This window comes from Pteronotus mesoamericanus, unplaced genomic scaffold (genome assembly GCF_021234165.1).
Source record: "Pteronotus mesoamericanus isolate MK-2021 breed Mesoamerican mustached bat unplaced genomic scaffold, CSHL_Meso_final contig_192, whole genome shotgun sequence".
NCBI lineage: Eukaryota > Metazoa > Chordata > Mammalia > Chiroptera > Mormoopidae > Pteronotus > Pteronotus mesoamericanus.
This window is the reverse complement of record NW_026555082.1, coordinates 3,109,196-3,127,393: the sequence shown is the minus strand read 5'-3', so window position 1 is coordinate 3,127,393 and position 18,198 is coordinate 3,109,196. Positions and strand designations below refer to the sequence as shown.

Here is an 18,198-nt window from a genome sequence, read left to right as displayed (position 1 = left end):
CCAATGGCGCAGAGCAGCTGACGTACCATTGTTCCCCTTCCCTCTCCCGATTTCCATTGCGCATCTCCACCTGGGCGCCCTGTCCCCGCCTGGCTCACGCCCACGCCCCGCGCTCGCGCGCGCGCCCGCTCGGGAGCTGTCCGCGGTGCTGACCAGGCGCGGCCCGCGGGCGGCCGCTGCGCACGCGTCCCGGGCGGGGGCGCAGCTCTGCCGGCGCCACCACTGCGCAGCCTCCCGCGCGGCCCGGGCCGGCCTGTGTGCGCCGCCCGGCGCCTCCAGGTCCCGGCCCGCGGCCTCCTCCGGCCATGGCGCTCGACCGCTTCCTCCTGGCGCAGTGCGCCTGCTACTTCCTGGCCTTCCTGTTCAGCTTCGTGGTGGTGGTGCCGCTGTCCGAGAACGGCCACGACTTTCGCGGCCGCTGCCTGCTCTTCACGGAGGGCATGTGGCTGAGCGCCAACATGACGGTGCAGGCGCGCGAGCGCTTCACGGTGCAGGAGTGGGGCCCGCCGGCCGCCTGCCGCTTCAGCCTGCTCGCCAGCCTGCTCTCGCTGCTGGTCGCCGCCGCGCACGCCTGGCGCACGCTCTTCTTTCTCTGCCAGGGCTACGAGGGGTAAGTGGGCGCCCGCGGCCGCCCGGCCCCCGACGCAGCCCTCGCCTCGGGCGCTCGGAGGCCCGAAAACGTCAGCTCTGGGCCCTCAGCCCTTCTACGCGCACGGCCCTTTGTCTGCACGCAGAACCCGGGCCGCGCGGCTCCGCCATCCTCCCCGGCGTGATGCCAGCGCGGCGCCCCCCCCAACTGCGCATCGCATCGCCTCCCGCTCCCGGCGCCGGGGCACTGGCCTCCCCTCCCCGCCTCCCCGGGGCTTCAGGTCTAGCACCGTCGTCCCGAGCCCGCCCTGGGCCTCCCTCGCCGCGCAGCCGGGACGCGCGCGTCAGCACCGCGGAGAGCTCCACCCCGGCAGGGCCCGCGCTCTGCTCCTGGTGGGGGTGGGGGCGCGGGGCGCCCGGCCAGGCCCCGTGCGACACGGTGGACCCGGGAGTCCTCCCCTCGCCCCCGTCGACCTGGGAGGGCTGATGGTGGGGGACGGTCTGGAGGGGAGCCCCTCGAGGCCTTGGCTGGGGGCGTCGGGCAGGAGCCCGTTCGCCAGGCCCCGCTTTGCTCCCGAAAGCCTCCCTCCCTCCCTCCCTCCCTGCCCCTGCCACCCCCTCCCTGCCCCCGGCTCCCGCCCCGGCGCCGCCTCTGAAGCGGGTGGGGTCCCATTCCCTGGGGGCTTCTGGAGGAGGGCGAAGTCTCAGCGACCCCTGTGCGTGGGTTCCTGGGCGACAGCAACCGCGGTCCCCTCCCCCCCAGGGCTGGAGGCCCAGGTCCAGAGGGATGGTGTGCACAGGGCTGGCCCCCCCGCAGGAGAGTCCCCCCACTCGAGCTTCTGGCGGCTGGGGTCTCCCCCCCAACCTCGGCCTCCACACGGCCTCTTACATTCCTGCGAAGGTTGCCCTTGCTGGATGCAGCCCCCCGCCCCCCGCCGCCCCTCGGCTTCCAGGTGACCTCGTTTGGAGGCCTTTAGCGTCACGACACCTGTGAAGAGCCTATTTCCTCGTAAGGCCACACTCACAGGCGCCGGGGCGAGGGCTGGGCACGTGGCCGGGGACTCGGCTCAGCCCCTACACGAAGGTTCTGGTTTGGAGTCTGCAGGACGTCACGCGTCAGTCTGGGGAGGCCCCCGGGTGCTGGGGGACTGGGCTCTGCCTGGGGTGCGCCCGAGTGGTCCTGCCCCGAGGACATGTCTGAGGCGCCATCGACGCCCACGTTGCCACAACAGGCGTCACCCAGTCAGCATCCTCGTGCAGGGTGGTGGCGGCAGCAGCATCTCTGAACACGAGGCGGGGCCTCGGGGAGAGGGCAGCAGGGCCGGCGGGGGGGGGGGGGGAGTTGGTTGAGGTCCCTTCAGCCTGGGGAGCTGGGGGCAGTGGGCACAGCCCGTGAGGGGTCCTGGTTTGTCCATCAGCTTGTGCCCACCATTCCAACATGTCCCCACCAGACAAGTGGCCTCGAAGCATCCAGGGTCCGCTGGCAAGGAAAACGGAGCAGCTGTCCAGGCAACCCAGCCTGCGTGGCTGAGAGGGAGGTGACTTCCGAGCCAGGACAGACCCCCAGCGGCGGGGGGCCGGCGGGGCAGCGGAGAGCCTGGGGCACAAGAGGCCGGGTCACGCAGGGCTGCCCACCACACACGAACAGGACAGCGAGCCCGGGGACCTTGTAATGGCAGCTCTGTCCTTGGTCATCCTATAGAAGGGTGCCTGTCAACTCTGCGGAGCTGCCATCGCTGTCCCCGTTGTTTTTTTTAGTTTTTAATTTTTTAATCGTCACCCAAGGACGTGCTTGGAGAGAGCCGGAGGGAGGGGCCGAGGGGAGGAGAGAAACATTGATGTGAGACAGAAACATCGATTGGTTGCCTCTCGCCTGTGCCCCGACTGGGGACCGGACCTGCACCCCAGGCCTGTGCGCTGACCGCGCATTGAGCTGGGGACCTTTCAGGTCACTGGGCGACGCCCGCGCCACCGAGCTGCTCTGGCTGGGGCGCCACCCCCAGTTAAAGACAGAACGCTGGGGCCCGGGTTTCCCCGCACCTCCCAGGGAGGGCCGCAGAGTGAGCTCGCGAGCCGGAGCCCTCATGGGAGGGGGGCCGGGCAGTGCGCCCCCAGGCCTGGCAGGGGCAGCTCTCTGCGCAGCGCACCCTGAGGAACGAGCAAGGGGCCTGGGCCCTGTGGCTGCCAAGGGGGGGGGGGGCTCGCTGTCCCCGGGCAGGCGCAGGCGGAGGCCGCCTGCGGCCAGGGGCCTGGGCAGGGTGCCGAGTGGGGCCAGTGAGCGTCCAGGTGGCCGTGGCTTGCGATCGACGGCTGGGGATCGCTGGGTTAAAACGACCCATCTGTCTGCCACAGCCTCCCAGGGCTTCCGGATGCCGTCGCCATGGAGACGGCACATCCAGGCTGGGTGCCCTGAGAGGCTGCAGGAGAGATGACGTTAACCCTGTGTCTGCGGCTCCCCACCTGACCAACCCCCGCCCCCGCCGGTCCTGGCGGGGGAGGCGGGGCGGGGGCCGGGGCCGAGTGCGGCTCTGGCTCTTCCAGAACCTTCCATGTTTCGAGAAAGCTGACCAGGAAAGGACGAGAAGAGAGGGAGGAGGCTCTGGCAGCAGCCACCCCTGCCGGGCGCCCCTCCCTGTCTTGTGGGCTGTGGTCTCCAAGGTCTGGCCCTGCGAGACCCAAACGGCTCCCACTTACTAGGGAGCGGCTGGAGCGCCCGGGGTCCCTGCGGTGGAGGCTGTGTTGTCATGGGCCTCAGAGGCGGATGGGCAGCTTTCTGACGCGGCTGCCATGCCTCGGACCCGCTGGGGGCCCCCAGGACCGCCACGTCCTTGGCCGGAGCAGAGCCGCCGCCCAAGGCTGAGATGCCGGTGCAGGTTGCGGGGATCTCGGCTGCCCTCCTAGCAACAGCTCCAGGGGGCGGGGCCGCCCTGTAACCTGAGCCCCTCCCAGCCCCCCATGATGTTGACGCAGCAGCTGCCAGGCCGCCCCCGCCTGCAGGCTCCAGGCAGCTGCTTCCCCCGCATGACTCAGCAGCCTCTCCCACCGCACGTCCCACACCCGCGGCTCCCGGGCGCCCAGGTCAGAGCTCGGGGGCGTCGTGCACCCAGAGCGGCGGCGCGTTGTCCTTCACCCACACGGGCCCCCCGCCCCCGCGCTCCTAGGAACCTGGGGGAGAGGCTCTCGCTACCCAAGTGACGAGGGGAAACTGAGGCCCAGAGAGGGGTTTGCACGGCGGGTGCACGGATCCTGCCTGGGTCCAGGCTCCCCGCCCGCGACAGCCGCCCGGGTGTTTCTGGGGCTGAGTCCGGCGGAGCCCTTTTCAGTAAACGTTCACCATGATGTGCGTCACTTTCCTCGCACGCTCCTGTCACACCTGCTGACAGGCGAGAGGAGGGCTGGGCTGCCCTTCAGGAGCGGGTCCCCCCCGGGGCACCCTGTGGGACAGACAGTCCCTGTGTTGCTGTCCCCGCGGCCTCTGCGAGCGTCCAGCCTGGGGCTGGCGTGCAGGACGCGGATCCACAGGGGCGGCTCAGAGTCGGGGGGATGCTGGGCGCCTGCAGGGGTGCAGGAGTCTGGGGGGCGTTTCTGCTGCCCACTCCCCCGGCCTCCAGAGCACCCGCTGCTGCCGGAAGCACCCGGCCACCCCTGTGTGGGCCCCGCCCGGCCCTGGCCGCACGGGGCAGCGCGACCGGCCCTGAGCCAGCGCCCTCCTGCCTCCCCGGCCGCCCGCCCGGCCTGGCCGCAGCTCAGCCTTCAGGTTTGGAGGGGCTCCGGAGCAAGGTCGGGCGGCACGTTGGTGGCCGTGGGGTGCATGGCCTCCAGGGCTGTCTCGTCTTTTCAGCCCCTGTGCCAGGAGCCCAGTGCCCGGGCTGAGGTCTGCCCGCCTCTCTGAAAGGCGGTGGAGACCCAGGTGCCCGCTCCCTGGCCTCTGGGGGACAGGGCCATATGAGAGACAGCGGGGTGAGGGGCCTGCCACAGTGGCCCCACTCGCCTCAGGGCGGGGCCGCCCCAGGTACAGGGCCTGGGGTGGCGCCCGCTGACCCCCTGTCCTACGCCTCCTGCAGCTCCTTCCTCTACGCCACCCTGAACCTGCTGGTCAACGCCTTCGTGGTCTTCCTCGTCTTCATCGCCAGCACCATCGTCAGCGTGGGCTTCAGCCTGTGGTGTGACGCGGTCACCGAGAAGGGCGCCATGCCCCACAGGTGCGCCCTGGGCCCTCCCGCGGCTCCCTGGCGGCCCCTCTGCGTGCGAGTCCGGGCCTGCGCCGCCGCTCTGCTGATCCTGGCTGGGCCGCACCTGGGCCCGCACCTGGGCCCGCACCTGCCGGCGCCGTCCCTGGGACCTGCCCTCGACGTCGGCGCCCCTTCCCAGTGACGGAGCCGGCCACCTCCCTCCCAGCGGGGCCCCCACGCACCCTGGGGTGGCTCTGGGTGGGGGTGGCGGCCCGGGGGGGCAGAGCTTCCCGCTGCCCCGTCCTGTCCGGCATGTGGCGGGATGGCAGGACCCCACGGTGGGCTCCAGGCCCCCAAAGCCTAGGTCTCTGGGCCCTGAGCAGGGGGCAGCATCTGGCTGGGGGACCTCAGGGGGAGCAGGGTGATGGCCCAACTCCCAGAGGGGGCTGCCCGCCACCCAGTGCCCTCGGGTCACCTCCCCCAGAGGCTCCAGGTTGTCTGTCGAAGCGAAATCAGACCCGGAACCGAGCGGGCAGGAGGATGAAAAGGTGGAAGTGTGGGGCCCCTCCTCTGCTCGCCTGCCCCCGCGCCCTGGGCCAGGCCGCTGACCGGGGAGGGCGTGACACCCTGGGTGGCTGGCTCCGCAGGCCCCTTGCTTCCTCTTCCTCTGAGGGCATCCGGGCCGGGTGGCCCCTGGGCGTGGCCGGGGCTTCGCCAGGAAGACGCGCCAGCTTTCTTTGCTCTCCCCGCGAACGCCAGCTCCCACCCTGCGCCCCCCAGCCCCAGTCTCGTCCCCGCGAGCCCAGGCCTCAGGGCCCCTCTCCCCGGGCCCCGGCTCCGGCTGCCCTGTCCCCACATCTCGGCATGCGTCAGGGCCGTGGGGCCCCGCCTCCTCCACTTCCGGCTCTGAGGCCCGGCCCTGCTGCCCACGGGCGGGGCTCGCAGCGCCGCTTAGGCCTGGTGGTCTGCCCTGCCCGGGCCCGTGGGAGGGGCCGGGGTCTCCGGGGCAGCAGAAGCTGGCGCTGGCGGCCCCCGCCGTCTGGGGCCAGGCTGGGCCGGGTCTGCAGGGCCTGAGGCTCCCGCCTGCCCCGCCTTGGGGACAGCCCCCTGCCCTTTGGGGTGATGCCCGCTGGTTTGGTGCCTAGTGGCCCGACAGTCACGTTCCCCGTCTGCCCCCTGCCATTTCAGCTGTGAAGAGTTCCAGGACGTGGACTTGGAGCTGAACGTGGACAACTCTGCCTTCTACGATCAGTTTGCTATTGCCCAGGTGGGCGGGGCCGACGGATGGGAGGGGCTACTCTGGTGGGCGGGGCTACCCGGTGGGAAACTGCCATGTGGGCGGGGCCCCAGGCAGGAAGGGAGGCCTGCACTGCCCTCCAGGAGACCCTGGTGGACTCTGAGGGAGGCATCTGCTGGAACACAGGCGCGTCTGGGCACGTCGGTGGTCAGCGACAGCCTGTCCCTCACCACCTGTGTCTGTCCCCGGAGAGGACACTGATGAGGCCAACGAGGGGGACCGGGGTGGGGGCGGCTCCTCCTGGCGCGAGCAGAGCTCCCCGGCCGCAGGCGCACGTGCGCCCCCGGCTGGCCGCGCAGGCCAGCGGTGTCCAGCGGTTGCTCTGGGGACTCCTGCCGGACGGGCCCTCCGGGGACTGGACGTCCGCGGGTTGGGGGTTCTTTGCAGAGACGGGCTGAGCCCGTCAGACACGCCTTCAGGGACTTCGGTGGGAAGCGCTGCAGCCCCGGCCCCGGACAGTCAGGTTAAGGGGGAGCCAGTGAGTGCTGCCAGGTTAGCGCGGCTCAGGCCTTGGTCTGATTCGCTCGGTTCTCCTTGAGCTGTTTGGAAACAGCAGCTAAAGGTCAGCGTGTTCTGGCAACGGCAGGAGGTTCCCTCCGGGACAGCCGTCCTTGGAGCTGGGCGCTGAGTGTGGGAGGAGCTCCGCGGGGTGGAGGGGCCCGCCAGCCCGGGGCGAGGGCAGACCGGGCAGAGCCCCCGAGGCACCTGCACCGCGTGGGCGGGGGAGCGACGGTGGCTGGGGAAGGAAGGAAGCTGGAGGTCACCGGCGGAGCTCGTCCCTGTCCTCGCCCCAGCGGGTCCTTGCCTCTTCCCCCGCGGCCCGGTCCTCCCCCCGGGGCCAGGGGGTGGGGGTGGGTGGGCGCAGGGAGCGGCCGGCGCTGACCACGCCTCTGCCCTCTGCGCAGCTCGGCCTCTGGGCCTCCTGGCTGGCCTGGCTGGCCCTCACCGTCCTGGCCTTCGTGAAGGTCTACCGCAACTGCCGCGAGGAGGCCCTGCTGGAGAGCCTGGCCCACGAGAAGGAGCTGCTGCTGGCCCGGCCGGCCCGCACCGCCTTCCAGGAGGAGAAGAGCGCGGTCATCTAGACGTCCCGCCCCGGCCCCCGCCCCCGCCACCTCGGGGCGGCCTGTCCCGGGGTGCGGCGGGCGCCTGCCTGCGCCCCTCCCCGGCCCCACCACCATGCATGTCTGCCCGCGCCCTGCGCGTCCTGAGTAGCCCCGCTCGCCGAGCGCCCGGCTTCCCGCTGAGACTGCGGCGGCCCACCCGTGGGGCCGCGAGGGCCTCCCCCAGGCTTCACGCGGCTGTCGGGGCGCCTGGTGGCGAGGCTGCGGGGAGGCTGGCCCGCCCCTCGGGCCCCCCAGCTGTGAGGTCCGGGCTCTGCGCACGTGCCCCAGCCCGGCCTCGGCACCAAATGTGCGGGACGGGTGTGTGGCCTGGACTCGAGAGCGGCTGCGCGGGTGTCCTGGGAGCGGCCGCCGAGCCAGGGCGGGGGGCCCGGGTGGCCTGTCTGTGTGCACGAGAGGGTGTGACCGGGTGGTGTCCGTGCACAGGGGATGAGTGTGTGTGTGCACGTGTGAGAGTGCTGGTCCATGAGAGCATGTCCACACACGGTGCGTGAGTGTGAGCATGGTCAGCATGTGAGTATGCACAAGCATGCGGGGGTGTGTGCACAGTGTGACAGTGTGCGTGTGAACATGTGAGCGTGCGTGCGCACAGTATGAGTGTGTGGGCGTGTGTATGCAGTGTGAGCGTCCATGTGCACAATGAGCGTGTGTGCACACAGTGTGAGCATGTGAGTGCGCATGTGCAGTGTGAGCGTGCGCACACAGTGTGAGCGTGTGAGTGTGTGTGTGCACGGTGTGAGCGTGTGTGCGTGCACGAGGCCAGAGCAGGGGAGGAAAGGCAGTCGATTCGCAGCCCCTCTGCACCCCCATCCACGGGGCGGCGGACGCCCCGGCAGCCTGGGCTGGGCTCTGCCTTCCCAGCTGAGGCCCCGAGGTCCCGAGGGCATGACCCTGCCCCCACAGCAGCACGGGGGGCAGCGTGACTGTGGACCCCTCGTCCAGAGGCTCGCGGGCTCCCCAGCTCCCCACCGGCGCCCGCCCTCTGTGTCCTGCCAGGAGGGGGCGCCCAAAGGGCAGGAGCACCCCGCCCCCAGCTCTCTGAGCCTCGTTTGCTCCCCGAGCCTCCCTTGGGCTGCAACGCTTGCTTCCCTGCTGTGCCCCCCACCCCGGGCTCCGGGAAAGGAAGACCCTGCTCCCCATGCCCAGGGCTCTCACTGCCGGCGACTGGATTGGTCTCCCAGGCGAGGGCACGGGGCCTCCGGAGGCCAGGACCCGGACCGGGATCGAGGGGCAGGAGGGGGCCGTGGACAGGAGAGGCCGGGGAGGGAGGCGGACTGTCGCAGACGCCCAGGCCTGTCTCAGGCTGGCTGCCCCCAGCACCTCCAGACACGTCCAGGCCTTGGGGGCGCCCAGCCAAGGGCAGCCGGGCCCCCGGACGGGCGCGGGGCCAGGGGCCGTGTGCCCGTGCCAGGGGCAGGGACAGGCCCTGCTGGGCTGGACACGAAGGGCCAGCGGGCGTTCCCGGAGCTCCTGGCGGGGGCCGCCCATTGCTTTTCCCTGCTGTTTGATAACAACATTGTGTTTTAACTCCACTTCTGGCTACACTGAAAGTGAAGATTCTTAAGTGTATTTATTTCTCAATGTCAAAATAAAAACAGCAAGACCAAAGCCTCTCGTGTGGGTGCGTTTCACCGCCCCTCTCAGGGGCCACACTGCCCAGCGTCTGCGGGCGAACGCCGCCTCCCTGGTGGCCCCGGAGGCCGGCCCCGGCCCCCCACGCCGTGTCGCTGCACACTTCCCGGGGGTGGCCTTCCCGCTGCGCCCACGCAGCTTCGCGCAGACGGCGCATCCCTTTCTCAGGCGGACGGCGTCGCCTGGAGCGGTTTCCCCAGAACTGGCGTGGCTGTCACCTGTGGGCCTGCGGAGCCAGCGCGGCTCGTTTCTCTGTGGCTTCCGCAGCGACCAGCCTCTTGTGCCAGCACGGCCCCCCTCATCCTTCCCTGCCGGCTTGGCCCCAGGCAGGACAGGGCTGGAGGGCCGAGGCCGGGGCCCGTGTCCCGACCCCTCTGAGCCTCAGTGTCCTCATCTGGGACGTGGGTGATGACCTGCCCGTCCTCTTCGGGGGGCGCGGGGAGACGAGATGAAGTCCTGGGGGCTGGGCTGGTGCACGGTGGGGGGGCTGTGAGGCCGGAGGGTCCCTGGAGACCAGGTCTGGGTCTCCTTTCAGCCACAGGGGCCTCTCTGGGGGGCGTCCTGGCCTGGGATCCCCGAACTGAGAAGCCAAAAGGGGCCCCGGAGACCCCGGGGGATGGACGACCCCAAGGGGCGACCGGGCATAGCTGCCTCTGGAAGCACATCCGGAGGCTGCCCCAGCGGGCTCGGCCCGTCCCTGGCAGCCGCCCCGGGTCTGACCGTGGGCCTCCCCACTCCTCGCAGGTCCAGAGGGCCCTGGCGCCGGTCACCAGGCTCCGGCACGTGGGCTTGGGGGTTCGCGTGTGTCCGAAGGCGGTGGGTCCGGGCAGGGCCACCCTGTGTCTCAGCCTGTCGCTGTCCCCTCTGCTCCGCACCACCAGGTGGACGGCTGGGTGGATCTGGGCTGGACGCGTTTTCCCTGGGACGTGGAGGGTCCCCAGGCTGGGGCTCAGGGTCAGGCCTGGGTGCCCCGACACGGCAGGGCTTCAGCGGCGGCCTGCGAGGGCGCCGGGGGGCCGCCCCACCCCCACGGCCAAGCCCCTCTCCCCCGCCGGGCGGTGGAGGCTCCCGGCCCCGCAGGCCCCCGGTGGCTGAAGGCTGCTTCCGCCGCCCCGAGGGGTCCCACAGACACAGGGCAGGCGTCCCCGCCTCCCAGGGGCTACAGGCGGCCGCGTCCAGCCCGGGCCCCGGGGCACCGAGCGCTCCTGCTGGACAAGGCAGGGGTCTGCAGGACAGGCCCAGGGCCCCCGAGTTGTTTCAGCGGTGGGATCCCTTCCTCCCGAGGCCTCTCCGTGGGCCCCGGCCTGTGGCGCGGGAGGGAGGGCTGCGCTGACCGCAGGGGCCGCGGACCCTGCATCCGGCCTCAAGCCGGGGTGGGGGGGCCCGCCCACAGCCCCCTTGGTCTTGGGTTCAGCCCCGGCCGCTCCAGGCCCTCCGTGGCTGCCGGGGCCGTGGGGCCGTGGGCGGCGGCGGGGCCGTCACAGCTGGGGCAGGCGGTGCCAGCAGGCGAGGGCGGCGTGCCGGAGGTGCAGCGCGAGGGTGCGGAGCCGGGCGCGCAGGTCCTCCAGGGCCCGCGCGACGGGCTTGGCCCGGCCGCAGCACAGGCCCAGCAGCAGCACCAGCAGGGCGCACACGGCCAGACGCAGCAGCAGGGAGCCGGCGCCGCTGCGGGGCCCGGGCCGGCGGGGCGCGGGGGGCGCTGCAGGGAGAGCGGGGCTGGCACGGAGGCTCTGCCCTCGGGCGGGGCCCTTGGGCCGGCCACACAGTCCCCACGGGGGGCGGGGCCCCCATCCCTGCCCCGTCCTCGGTCGGGGGTGTCCAAGGGTGGCCCGGGGCTGGGGCGGCACCGCAGGGCACTGGGCGGTGCGGGGGGAGGGGCAGAGGGCGCCTGGGGGCGCTGGGGGCTCAGAACTCACCCTTGGCGGTGGGCGCGGGCTCCCGGCCGGCGATGTCTGGAGAGGAGAACTGAGGGTGGGCTCGCAGTGAGGGCCCCTGCGGGGGGCAGGCCGAGCCCCCCGCACCGCAGGGCATCTGCCCCGCCCAGAGGGCCCAGGTGCCCTCTTTACTGATGGGCAGCCCAGGCTGTCCACGCCGCCCACCGGCCCGTCTGCACCCGCGGTCCACGCGGCCTTGCCGCCCCCGCGCATCGAGCCGGTGGGAGTCGGGGCCTGCGTGGCCGCAGCGGTGGCGGGGCTGGCGCCTGAGGAGGGTAGGGCCGGACCCCCCCCGTCCCGCCCCCGTGGCTCCCCGGGGGCCCCAGGCCCTCTCGGGACTGCCAAGGCCCGGACTCCCCCTCCGCGGTCTCCACCCTCCCCCCACAACCCGCGCCCTCGCCTGTGTGCGGCCCGCTCCCCTCAGTGCGGCGGCTGCAGCTCATCCCCACCCACCGGCCCCTCTCAAAGGCCACGCACGGTTGGCCCGAAAAGGGGGCCAGCTTGGGGGGGCCTCGCCCGCCCGGGGGAGCTTTGAGGAGAGGGCCCGGCGGTCGGAGAGAGTCGATCACTGGCCTCCACAGTGCGGCTGCCGGCAGCTCCAGGACCACCCGGGAGCTGGGCAGGCAGCCCGGCCCAGGACGGGCCCAGCCCTGCGTGGCGGTGGCCTTGTGACCCCCGGGCGAGGACCGCCCCACACCGTCCCGGCCCCGCGCCCCTCTTACAGTGGACGGCCGCCTCCAAGGGCTCGCGGAACCTCACATGCCTCGTGGCCCTCGGCGGCTCGGCCCCGCGGCCCCGGCGCTCCGGCTGGCTGCGCCTCAGGATCGAGGGGGGGCACTTCCTGTCACCGTCCTGGGGCGAGGGTGGGGGGCAGAGGGAAGCCAGTGGCCGTGAGCGCCCCCCCATGCTGTGCCCCACCCAGAGCACCGGCCGCCCTCTCTGCCAGGCCTGACCCCCAAAGGGTCACTCCCTGTCCCCAGCCCTCACGCCTGCTCTTTCTGCTCCCTGGGGGTCTGGGGGCTGGGCACCAAGGCCTGCCCGGCACCCGCAGCCTTACCTGCCCCGCCCTGGGCCCCGGTGAGCCCAGAGCGGCCGCCGCATTCCTCCTGGTCTGGCGTCGCGTCCCTGGCCGGGAGTCAGGGCTCAGGGCTTGCGCTGCCGTCCTCATCTACTGCGCCATGGCCCTGGGACCAGCAAAGACGCCGTTCGCCGCCCAGCTGCACGCCGGGAGCGACGCCGGTGGAGGGAAACTCCCCAGGAGCGACGGCCTCCCCGCGGGGAGATTCGCCCCCGCTCCCAGGCGCCCCTGCCCCCGCTCCCCACCGAGCAGCCTGCGCCCGCGGCTGGGCCTCCCGACACTTCGGCACCTTGACGGCCGCGTGCTAGTCCTCTGCCTCCTGGCCCCCGTTTACCCGGGGTTTGCATTTTATCACCGCGCGCGGTTTTCCGAGGCCTTAGCTAAGGCTCCATCTTTTCAGGAGAGCGGCTCAGGGCGGGAGGGGCGGAGGGTGGGGGCAGCGCTGGGGGGCTGGGACAGGCTTCTGCAGGGGCCACACCTAGACCGTGTCCGTCCCTCCGTCCCCCTGCCCTCCTGGTACCCTGTGTCACCTGCGACCCTTGATTACAGGGAGGCCCCTGCACATCTCTTTCTCTGCTCACAGCCCCTTGGGGTAAATTTCCCCTCACATCCTTCGAGGGGTCCCTGACTTCAGAGACCTCCTCCAGTCCCTCTCGGGGTGCAGACCCCACCCCGAGCAGGTGAAGGGAGCCCAGTGTTGACCACTGGTCCTTCCGGTGCCCTGGGGGCACCCGCCTTCACCCTGGATGCACAGGCAGGGGCGTCTAGGCCACCCCACACGGAGCCGCAGGGAGGGGTGGGGTTTGGAGGCGGGCGACGTGACCCTGGGCCTCCAGGCGCCCTGCCTCAGGAGACAGCAGGCCGGCGGCTCCCCTGGACCCCCTGGGGGGCACCAGTCCCCCGTGAGCAGAGCGCCCGTGAGCGCTGCCTGCGAGGACCCGCTGGGGCCGCTCGGATTATTTCAAAAGGAAACAATTTTCTCCCATCGCAGCATCGGGTGTTTTATTGCAAACAGGGGTCAGGGCAGGAGCCGCCGGCTGGGGCGGAGGGGGCAGGAGGGAGGCCTGAGGGCCGCGCCGGCTCTGCGTGACCCTGGGTCCCTCCAGACGGGGCCGCAGGCTGGAGACGCTTGGCACTGGCCGAGCCGCGTGGGACCCGCGGGGCTGGACCCCTGGAGGCCCTGCCGGCAGCGCCCAGGCGTGGAGCCGACCGCCCCCGGGTGCCCGGGGCTGCCACGGGGCGTGGGGACAGCAATGTGTGAGTACGTGCACATGTGGGAGCACGTGTGTGCATGAGTGTGCGCACAGGCGTGTCCATGTGTGTGCGTGCACGCACTGAGCATGGGGGTGACTGTGTGTGCACGTCTCCATGTGTGAGTGTGATGTGCCCGCATGCACACGTGTGCATGGAAGTGTGCGTCTGTGTGCAGGGTGTGCGTGAACGTGCAGCGTGCAGGCGTGCGTCCCTGGCAGTGCCTGGGCAGAGTCGCTCCGTGGCTCCGGTGCAGCCGGCCCCACGGGCTCGGCCAACTCCAGCTGTGCCTCATGTGCCACGCGTGACCGCGGGCAAGCCTGGCCTCCTGTGCCGCTGTCCACGCAGCCGTGAGGCGGGAGTAACGGCAGCAGCCCCTGCGTGGCCTTTGGTGCTGGGGGGGGCCGGGTGCCTGTCGAGGGCTCAGAGTGGGTCTGGGGCCGAGTCGGCGACAGAGCCGCCGCAGCGCTGACTCAGGGACAGGGCATGGCTCCATGCCTGTGGGCCGCCCGCTCCTGGGGCCATGGTGGGGGCTTCCTCCGGCTGCCCCTCTCCCCGCCTCCTCGGCCTGCCCTCGTCTGGGCCGCTCTGTGCTCCAGGGGGGGCTCCCCCCCGCCTGCTGCACCTGAGCGTTTTGCCGCGGCTCCAGCCTTGCCTCACCGTGGCGGCGGAATCTTTGCTGAGTCCTGGGCTCCGTCCGTCTTTGGCTCAGGGACCTGAGTCATTGGCGTGACAACTCTAGGCCTCAGTTTTGCCACCAGAGACGCGGGGGGCAGGGAGGCTCAGCAGGGGCAGCCCACCTCAGCCCTGCCTCAGCCCGCCCAGCACCTCCCCAGGGCAGGGCCCTGCGTCAGGGCCTGGGGCCTCTGGCAGGGACCACGTGTAACCTGAGTGCCCTCCTGACAGATGGGCGATAAAGGGTGGAAAATAGCTCCCCGGCCGCTGGGGCCTGCGCAGGGTCAGCCCCGCCCGCCCACGGAGGCACAGCCCCAGCCTCGGGGGCGACGGAGCTCGGGCTCCTGACCCCTTTCCTGGAGCCAAGGCCACGCCTCCACAAGACCCCGACAGCCCGTGGTGCTTGGCCTAGTGCCCCCAACCCTGGCCCGAGGCCTTCGGGAGATGGTGGCGGAGCCCACAGGCCCCCGCGGCCCCCCAGGGCCGTCTCCCCGGCCAGGTCCCGCACCCAGTCCTGGCTGTTCCCACCGGCCTCCGGGGCGTGTGCGGGAGGCGCGGGCTCTTCGCACCGGGTTCAACGCCAGGCCCCGGGGTCCCAGCCTCGGCTCCCGACCCGCCCTTGGAGCTTCCTGCCTCCTCTCGGGCGGCCGTCACGCCCTTGTGCTCCCAACCCCTGTGCTCTGCCCGGCCCCCTGCCTGCCCACCGCCCACGCCGCTGCCTCACCATAACCCCTGAGGCCCCCAGTGCAGCGCCCGCCTGCCCGGGAGGGTCCTGCCTCAGCCCCGGCCCTGGGGCTGCCCCGGCTCAGCGGCCGTGCCCTCCCGGCCGCCCCTCCAGCCGCGCGCTGTGCCGTCCGCCCACGGGGACCTCGGGCGCAGGGGGCGGGGGACCTGGTCGGGGCGGAGGGTCCCACCTGCGCACCAGGTCCCACAGAGCCCCCGCCAGGCCCCTCCTGCTGTCTGGTCGCCGGTGACACCTCTTCCAGGAGCACCTGGGCTGGAGGCCGGGGGAGGACCACGCCGGGACCTCGACCGGGAGAGGCTGGAGCTCAAGGGAGCCCCACTCACACCCCGTAATCACATGCGTGCCCACCCCCCCGTGTGCGCACACGCACCCACTGCCCCACCTGGGCTCCCGCAGGTGCGGCTCCTCCGCGCGAGCTGCCCGCCTGCCGTCCCCGATCGCTGGCGTCCGGGCCCCGAGCAGCGGAACCAGAGCCGCTGGGGCGCACGAGCCAGCGGAGGAGATTCCGTTACAGCCGGCGTGGCCCTGAGGCCCAGCCACCCCGCCGCCCTCTGGACCGTCTGGCTCTGGAGGCGGCTGTCCCGGAGGGGCTCGGGGGGCTCTGGGCAGCGCTCGACCTCCCAGAGCTCTGGCGCTGGTTCTGGGCGGCCGGGCTGAATTAGAGGGGCCGAGGCCACCCCTCGTCCCTGCCGGGCGGGAGGGGGAGCCGTGCACACCACACGGGCCCGCCCTCGGGGCGAGTGAAGAGGCTGGCGGTTCCCCAGCAACTCGTGGCTCTGCATTAAGCAAGAGCGGCATCTGGGGAGCCCCGAGGGGAGGGGACCAGGCCGGGGCTGCCGGCTCTCTCACCGCTGGCCCTGGCAGGACAGACAGCAGGCGCTCGCCTGGCGGCCCGAGGCCCCTGCCCTCGCCACAGCGTGTGGCCGGGAGTCCCATTTGGACGCAGGGCCACAGTCGGACTGGGCGGTGGCTGCGTGTCGGCTGGGTGCAGGGGCCTCTCTGGGGCACAGCTGCCCATGGCCCCAGGGCCCCAGGCAGACGGGGCCGGCCCGACACCCCAGGTTCCAGTCCCCACGCAGGACGCGGGGTTTGCCGACCGCCCAGAGCACAGTGAGGACAGAGACGACCTGTTAACCCTCCTGGAGGGGACCCCACACAGCAGGTGCCACATGAACAGTGCATCCAGGGCAGGATGACCCGCTGAAGATCCCGGCCTGGAAAGGGGCCGGTTCCGGGGGACTCCCGAACGCCACGGCCGGGGCTCCTGCGGCCGAGGAGCCAGCTCGTCCGGCTCGGCTGCGCCGCGGGCAGCCGCAGGGCCCCAGGGCCTTTGGGGAAGACTGCTGGCCTCCGCGCCCGACTCTGGCCCCCTAGGGGTTCAGCCCCCTTCCCAGGACCCCTTCACCTCTCAGGCCTGCAGCCCTGGCCCGAGACCCCAGCGCCTGGTGGCTTCTGAAGGGACCGGCTTGGCTCAGTGTCCGGCAGAGTTTGGAGAGACCCGCGGTCCAGCTTCCGGGTTGGGACCGGGCCTCAGGCAGGAGCTGGGTGAAGGGCCAGCAGGGCCGTGGGCTCAGGCCCGGCCGCCTGGGAAGCGCTCAGGCACCAGGGGCCGGGAGGTCGCCGAGGGCCCCTACCCCCACCGTGGAGACGAGATGCCAGCTTCCGGGCGCGGGATCCTCCGGGGCCACCAGCCGCCCGGCTTGCCTGGGGCTGTGCCCACGTTACGCCTGATGGCCGACGTCCCAAGTGAGGGGAAGGGCAGTCCCTCACTCCCAGCTCCCACCCCGGGCCGCAGAGCCCCCCGCCCGGCCTCTGTCCACGCCCGCCGAGGCGTCCCCGCCGCATGGGGAGCGGGCGACCCCTGCCCCCTGAGCGGGGACCTCACCTGGCTCCTTGCTGGGTCCGTGAGGGGCAGCGGCCGCCGGGCCCTGCGGTGCCCCTTGCTGGGCCCGGTCCAGCCCGGCCTGGCCCAGTCTCAGGGGGCAGCCCGCTCTGTCCCCGGAGAGCGGGCGCCAAGCCGCACGCATGGACAGGGCCGCACCTGCCCAGCCCCGGCGCTGGTCTGCCCCGCGGCCGGCGTGCGTCCCCGCCCGAGGCCCCTCTGCCGGGACGTGGCGCCCAGCCAGCTGGCGAAGGCTGAGCTATAATTACCTCTCCCCTTTGGCAGAAAGAGCAGCGACCCCAAGGAGAGGCCGCTGGCCCAGAGCGGGAGCGGGGCGGACGTTTCCCAGGACCCAGGAGCGCGGGGCGGGCCTGCAGACCAGACTGGGGCAGCGCGCCCCTCCCCCACCCCCTGGCCGGCCGCGGCCTCCCAGGCTGATTCCGGGCCTTGCGGTTCTTGGAAAAACCCATGGACCGGGGTCAGAGGCTGGGGGAGGGGCAGAGAGTGGGGTAACGTGGGGGCTGGGCGGGGCGCGGCGGTAGGAGGGCGGGGTGACCGCAGAGTCCGGCGCCCGGTTAGACACGGTGCCAAAGCCCCAAAGTGGAGCCCCAGCTGGAGCGGGGCCTGCCCCCCCGGCCACCTACGGGGTGCCACATGGAAGAGGTGCAGGCAGACTCCCCAAGCTGCCGATCTGGGGTGCCTGGGCCCTGTGGTGCTGGGGCCACGTCTGGCCGCCCTTCCGTCCAACCAGAGCCTTAGCACCTAGTCCCAGGGCACCTGGTCCCCCACTTGGGAGAGGGCTCTGGTCTCCCGTTTCCAATGCAGTGTGTGCCCATGGCCTTGACCGGTGGCCACGTGCAGCCGGGCGGTTGTGTGTTAATGGGAACCTGCGTAGATTGACTGCGGGGGGTGGGGACAGAGGCGCTGGGGGGCCAGTGTCCTGAGTGTGGAGGACACAGGAGTCTCACGAAGTCAAAGGCCACATGGGGCTCTCCTGGCAAGGTCACGCCCATCACCTGCACCCCTGGGGGCCCTCCACACCCCGCCCCATGTGGCCCACTGCGCACCCTTCCCCCCACGGGTCCCGTTCCCTCCTCTGGCCTCCCTCCACCCGCGTCTGAGGAGGCCCAGCAGGCGCCCGGGACCACACGGGACCGGCAGAGGTGGGCTCTGCCGCTGTGGGCGGACGGACGCCAAGCCGCGGCCTCAGGGGGTCTTCCTTTAGGGCTCGGCCCTGGCGCCATGGGCCCTGCTCCCTCCCTGACCCCCGACGTCCCCTCTTCTCCTCTCTGCGGGGCACTGGCCAGCCGTCTGCCGCCCCGCGGGTCCTGAGCCTGCGGCCGCCCCTCTGTGCTCTCGCGCCCCGCCCCGCGCCTCGCACAGGCCTGCCTGTTTTTGGGCCGGCGACGCGGCGGCAGGAAGCACCCTTGCCCGCTGGGCTGTCCCCTGCGGTTCCTCGGCACCCAGCCGGCGGGCCTTCCCGAGGCGGCTGCTCACCCCCGAGCGTCACAGTTGCACACACAGAGGCACACATAGACATGTGTGCACATGTGCACACATAGACACACCGACACGGCACTCACGCACACAGGCCTGGGCGTGGCTGGAACAAAGGACCCTGGGAGTCCGTGCCCCTTGGCCCCCAGGGCCTGCAGCCCCCCACGTGCCCCCCACGCCCCATGTGCCCCACGCACCCCGTCTGTGGCGGGGACAGCCTGCCGCCTGCTGTCTGTCTGCAGCCGCGCAGACGCCGCCCCCACCACGGCAGCCCGAGGAGCGGATGGCGGCTAATTAAGTGATAGACTTTCTATTACACGGAACGG

The 18,198-nt window shown here is 72.1% G+C and overlaps 2 protein-coding genes across 2 annotated transcripts; one reads left to right on the top strand and one right to left on the bottom strand.

The window, feature by feature from the left end:
* The first annotated feature begins 249 nt into the window (after positions 1 to 249).
* Positions 250 to 8,751, top strand: TMEM179 (transmembrane protein 179). Its single transcript, XM_054567686.1, has 4 exons — positions 250 to 610; positions 4,653 to 4,790; positions 5,949 to 6,027; positions 6,963 to 8,751. Exons 1-4 carry the CDS (start codon positions 306 to 308, stop codon positions 7,137 to 7,139), a joined length of 699 nt encoding a protein of 232 aa, XP_054423661.1. The 5' UTR covers positions 250 to 305; the 3' UTR covers positions 7,140 to 8,751.
* Positions 8,752 to 10,288: 1,537 nt separating this feature from the next.
* CUNH14orf180 (chromosome unknown C14orf180 homolog) lies at positions 10,289 to 11,912 on the bottom strand. The gene is made up of 4 exons (XM_054567702.1): positions 11,802 to 11,912; positions 11,467 to 11,596; positions 10,727 to 10,762; positions 10,289 to 10,509 (listed from the first exon to the last, which is right to left on the bottom strand). Exons 1-4 carry the CDS (start codon positions 11,910 to 11,912, stop codon positions 10,289 to 10,291), a joined length of 498 nt encoding a protein of 165 aa, XP_054423677.1.
* Positions 11,913 to 18,198: the final 6,286 nt, after the last annotated feature.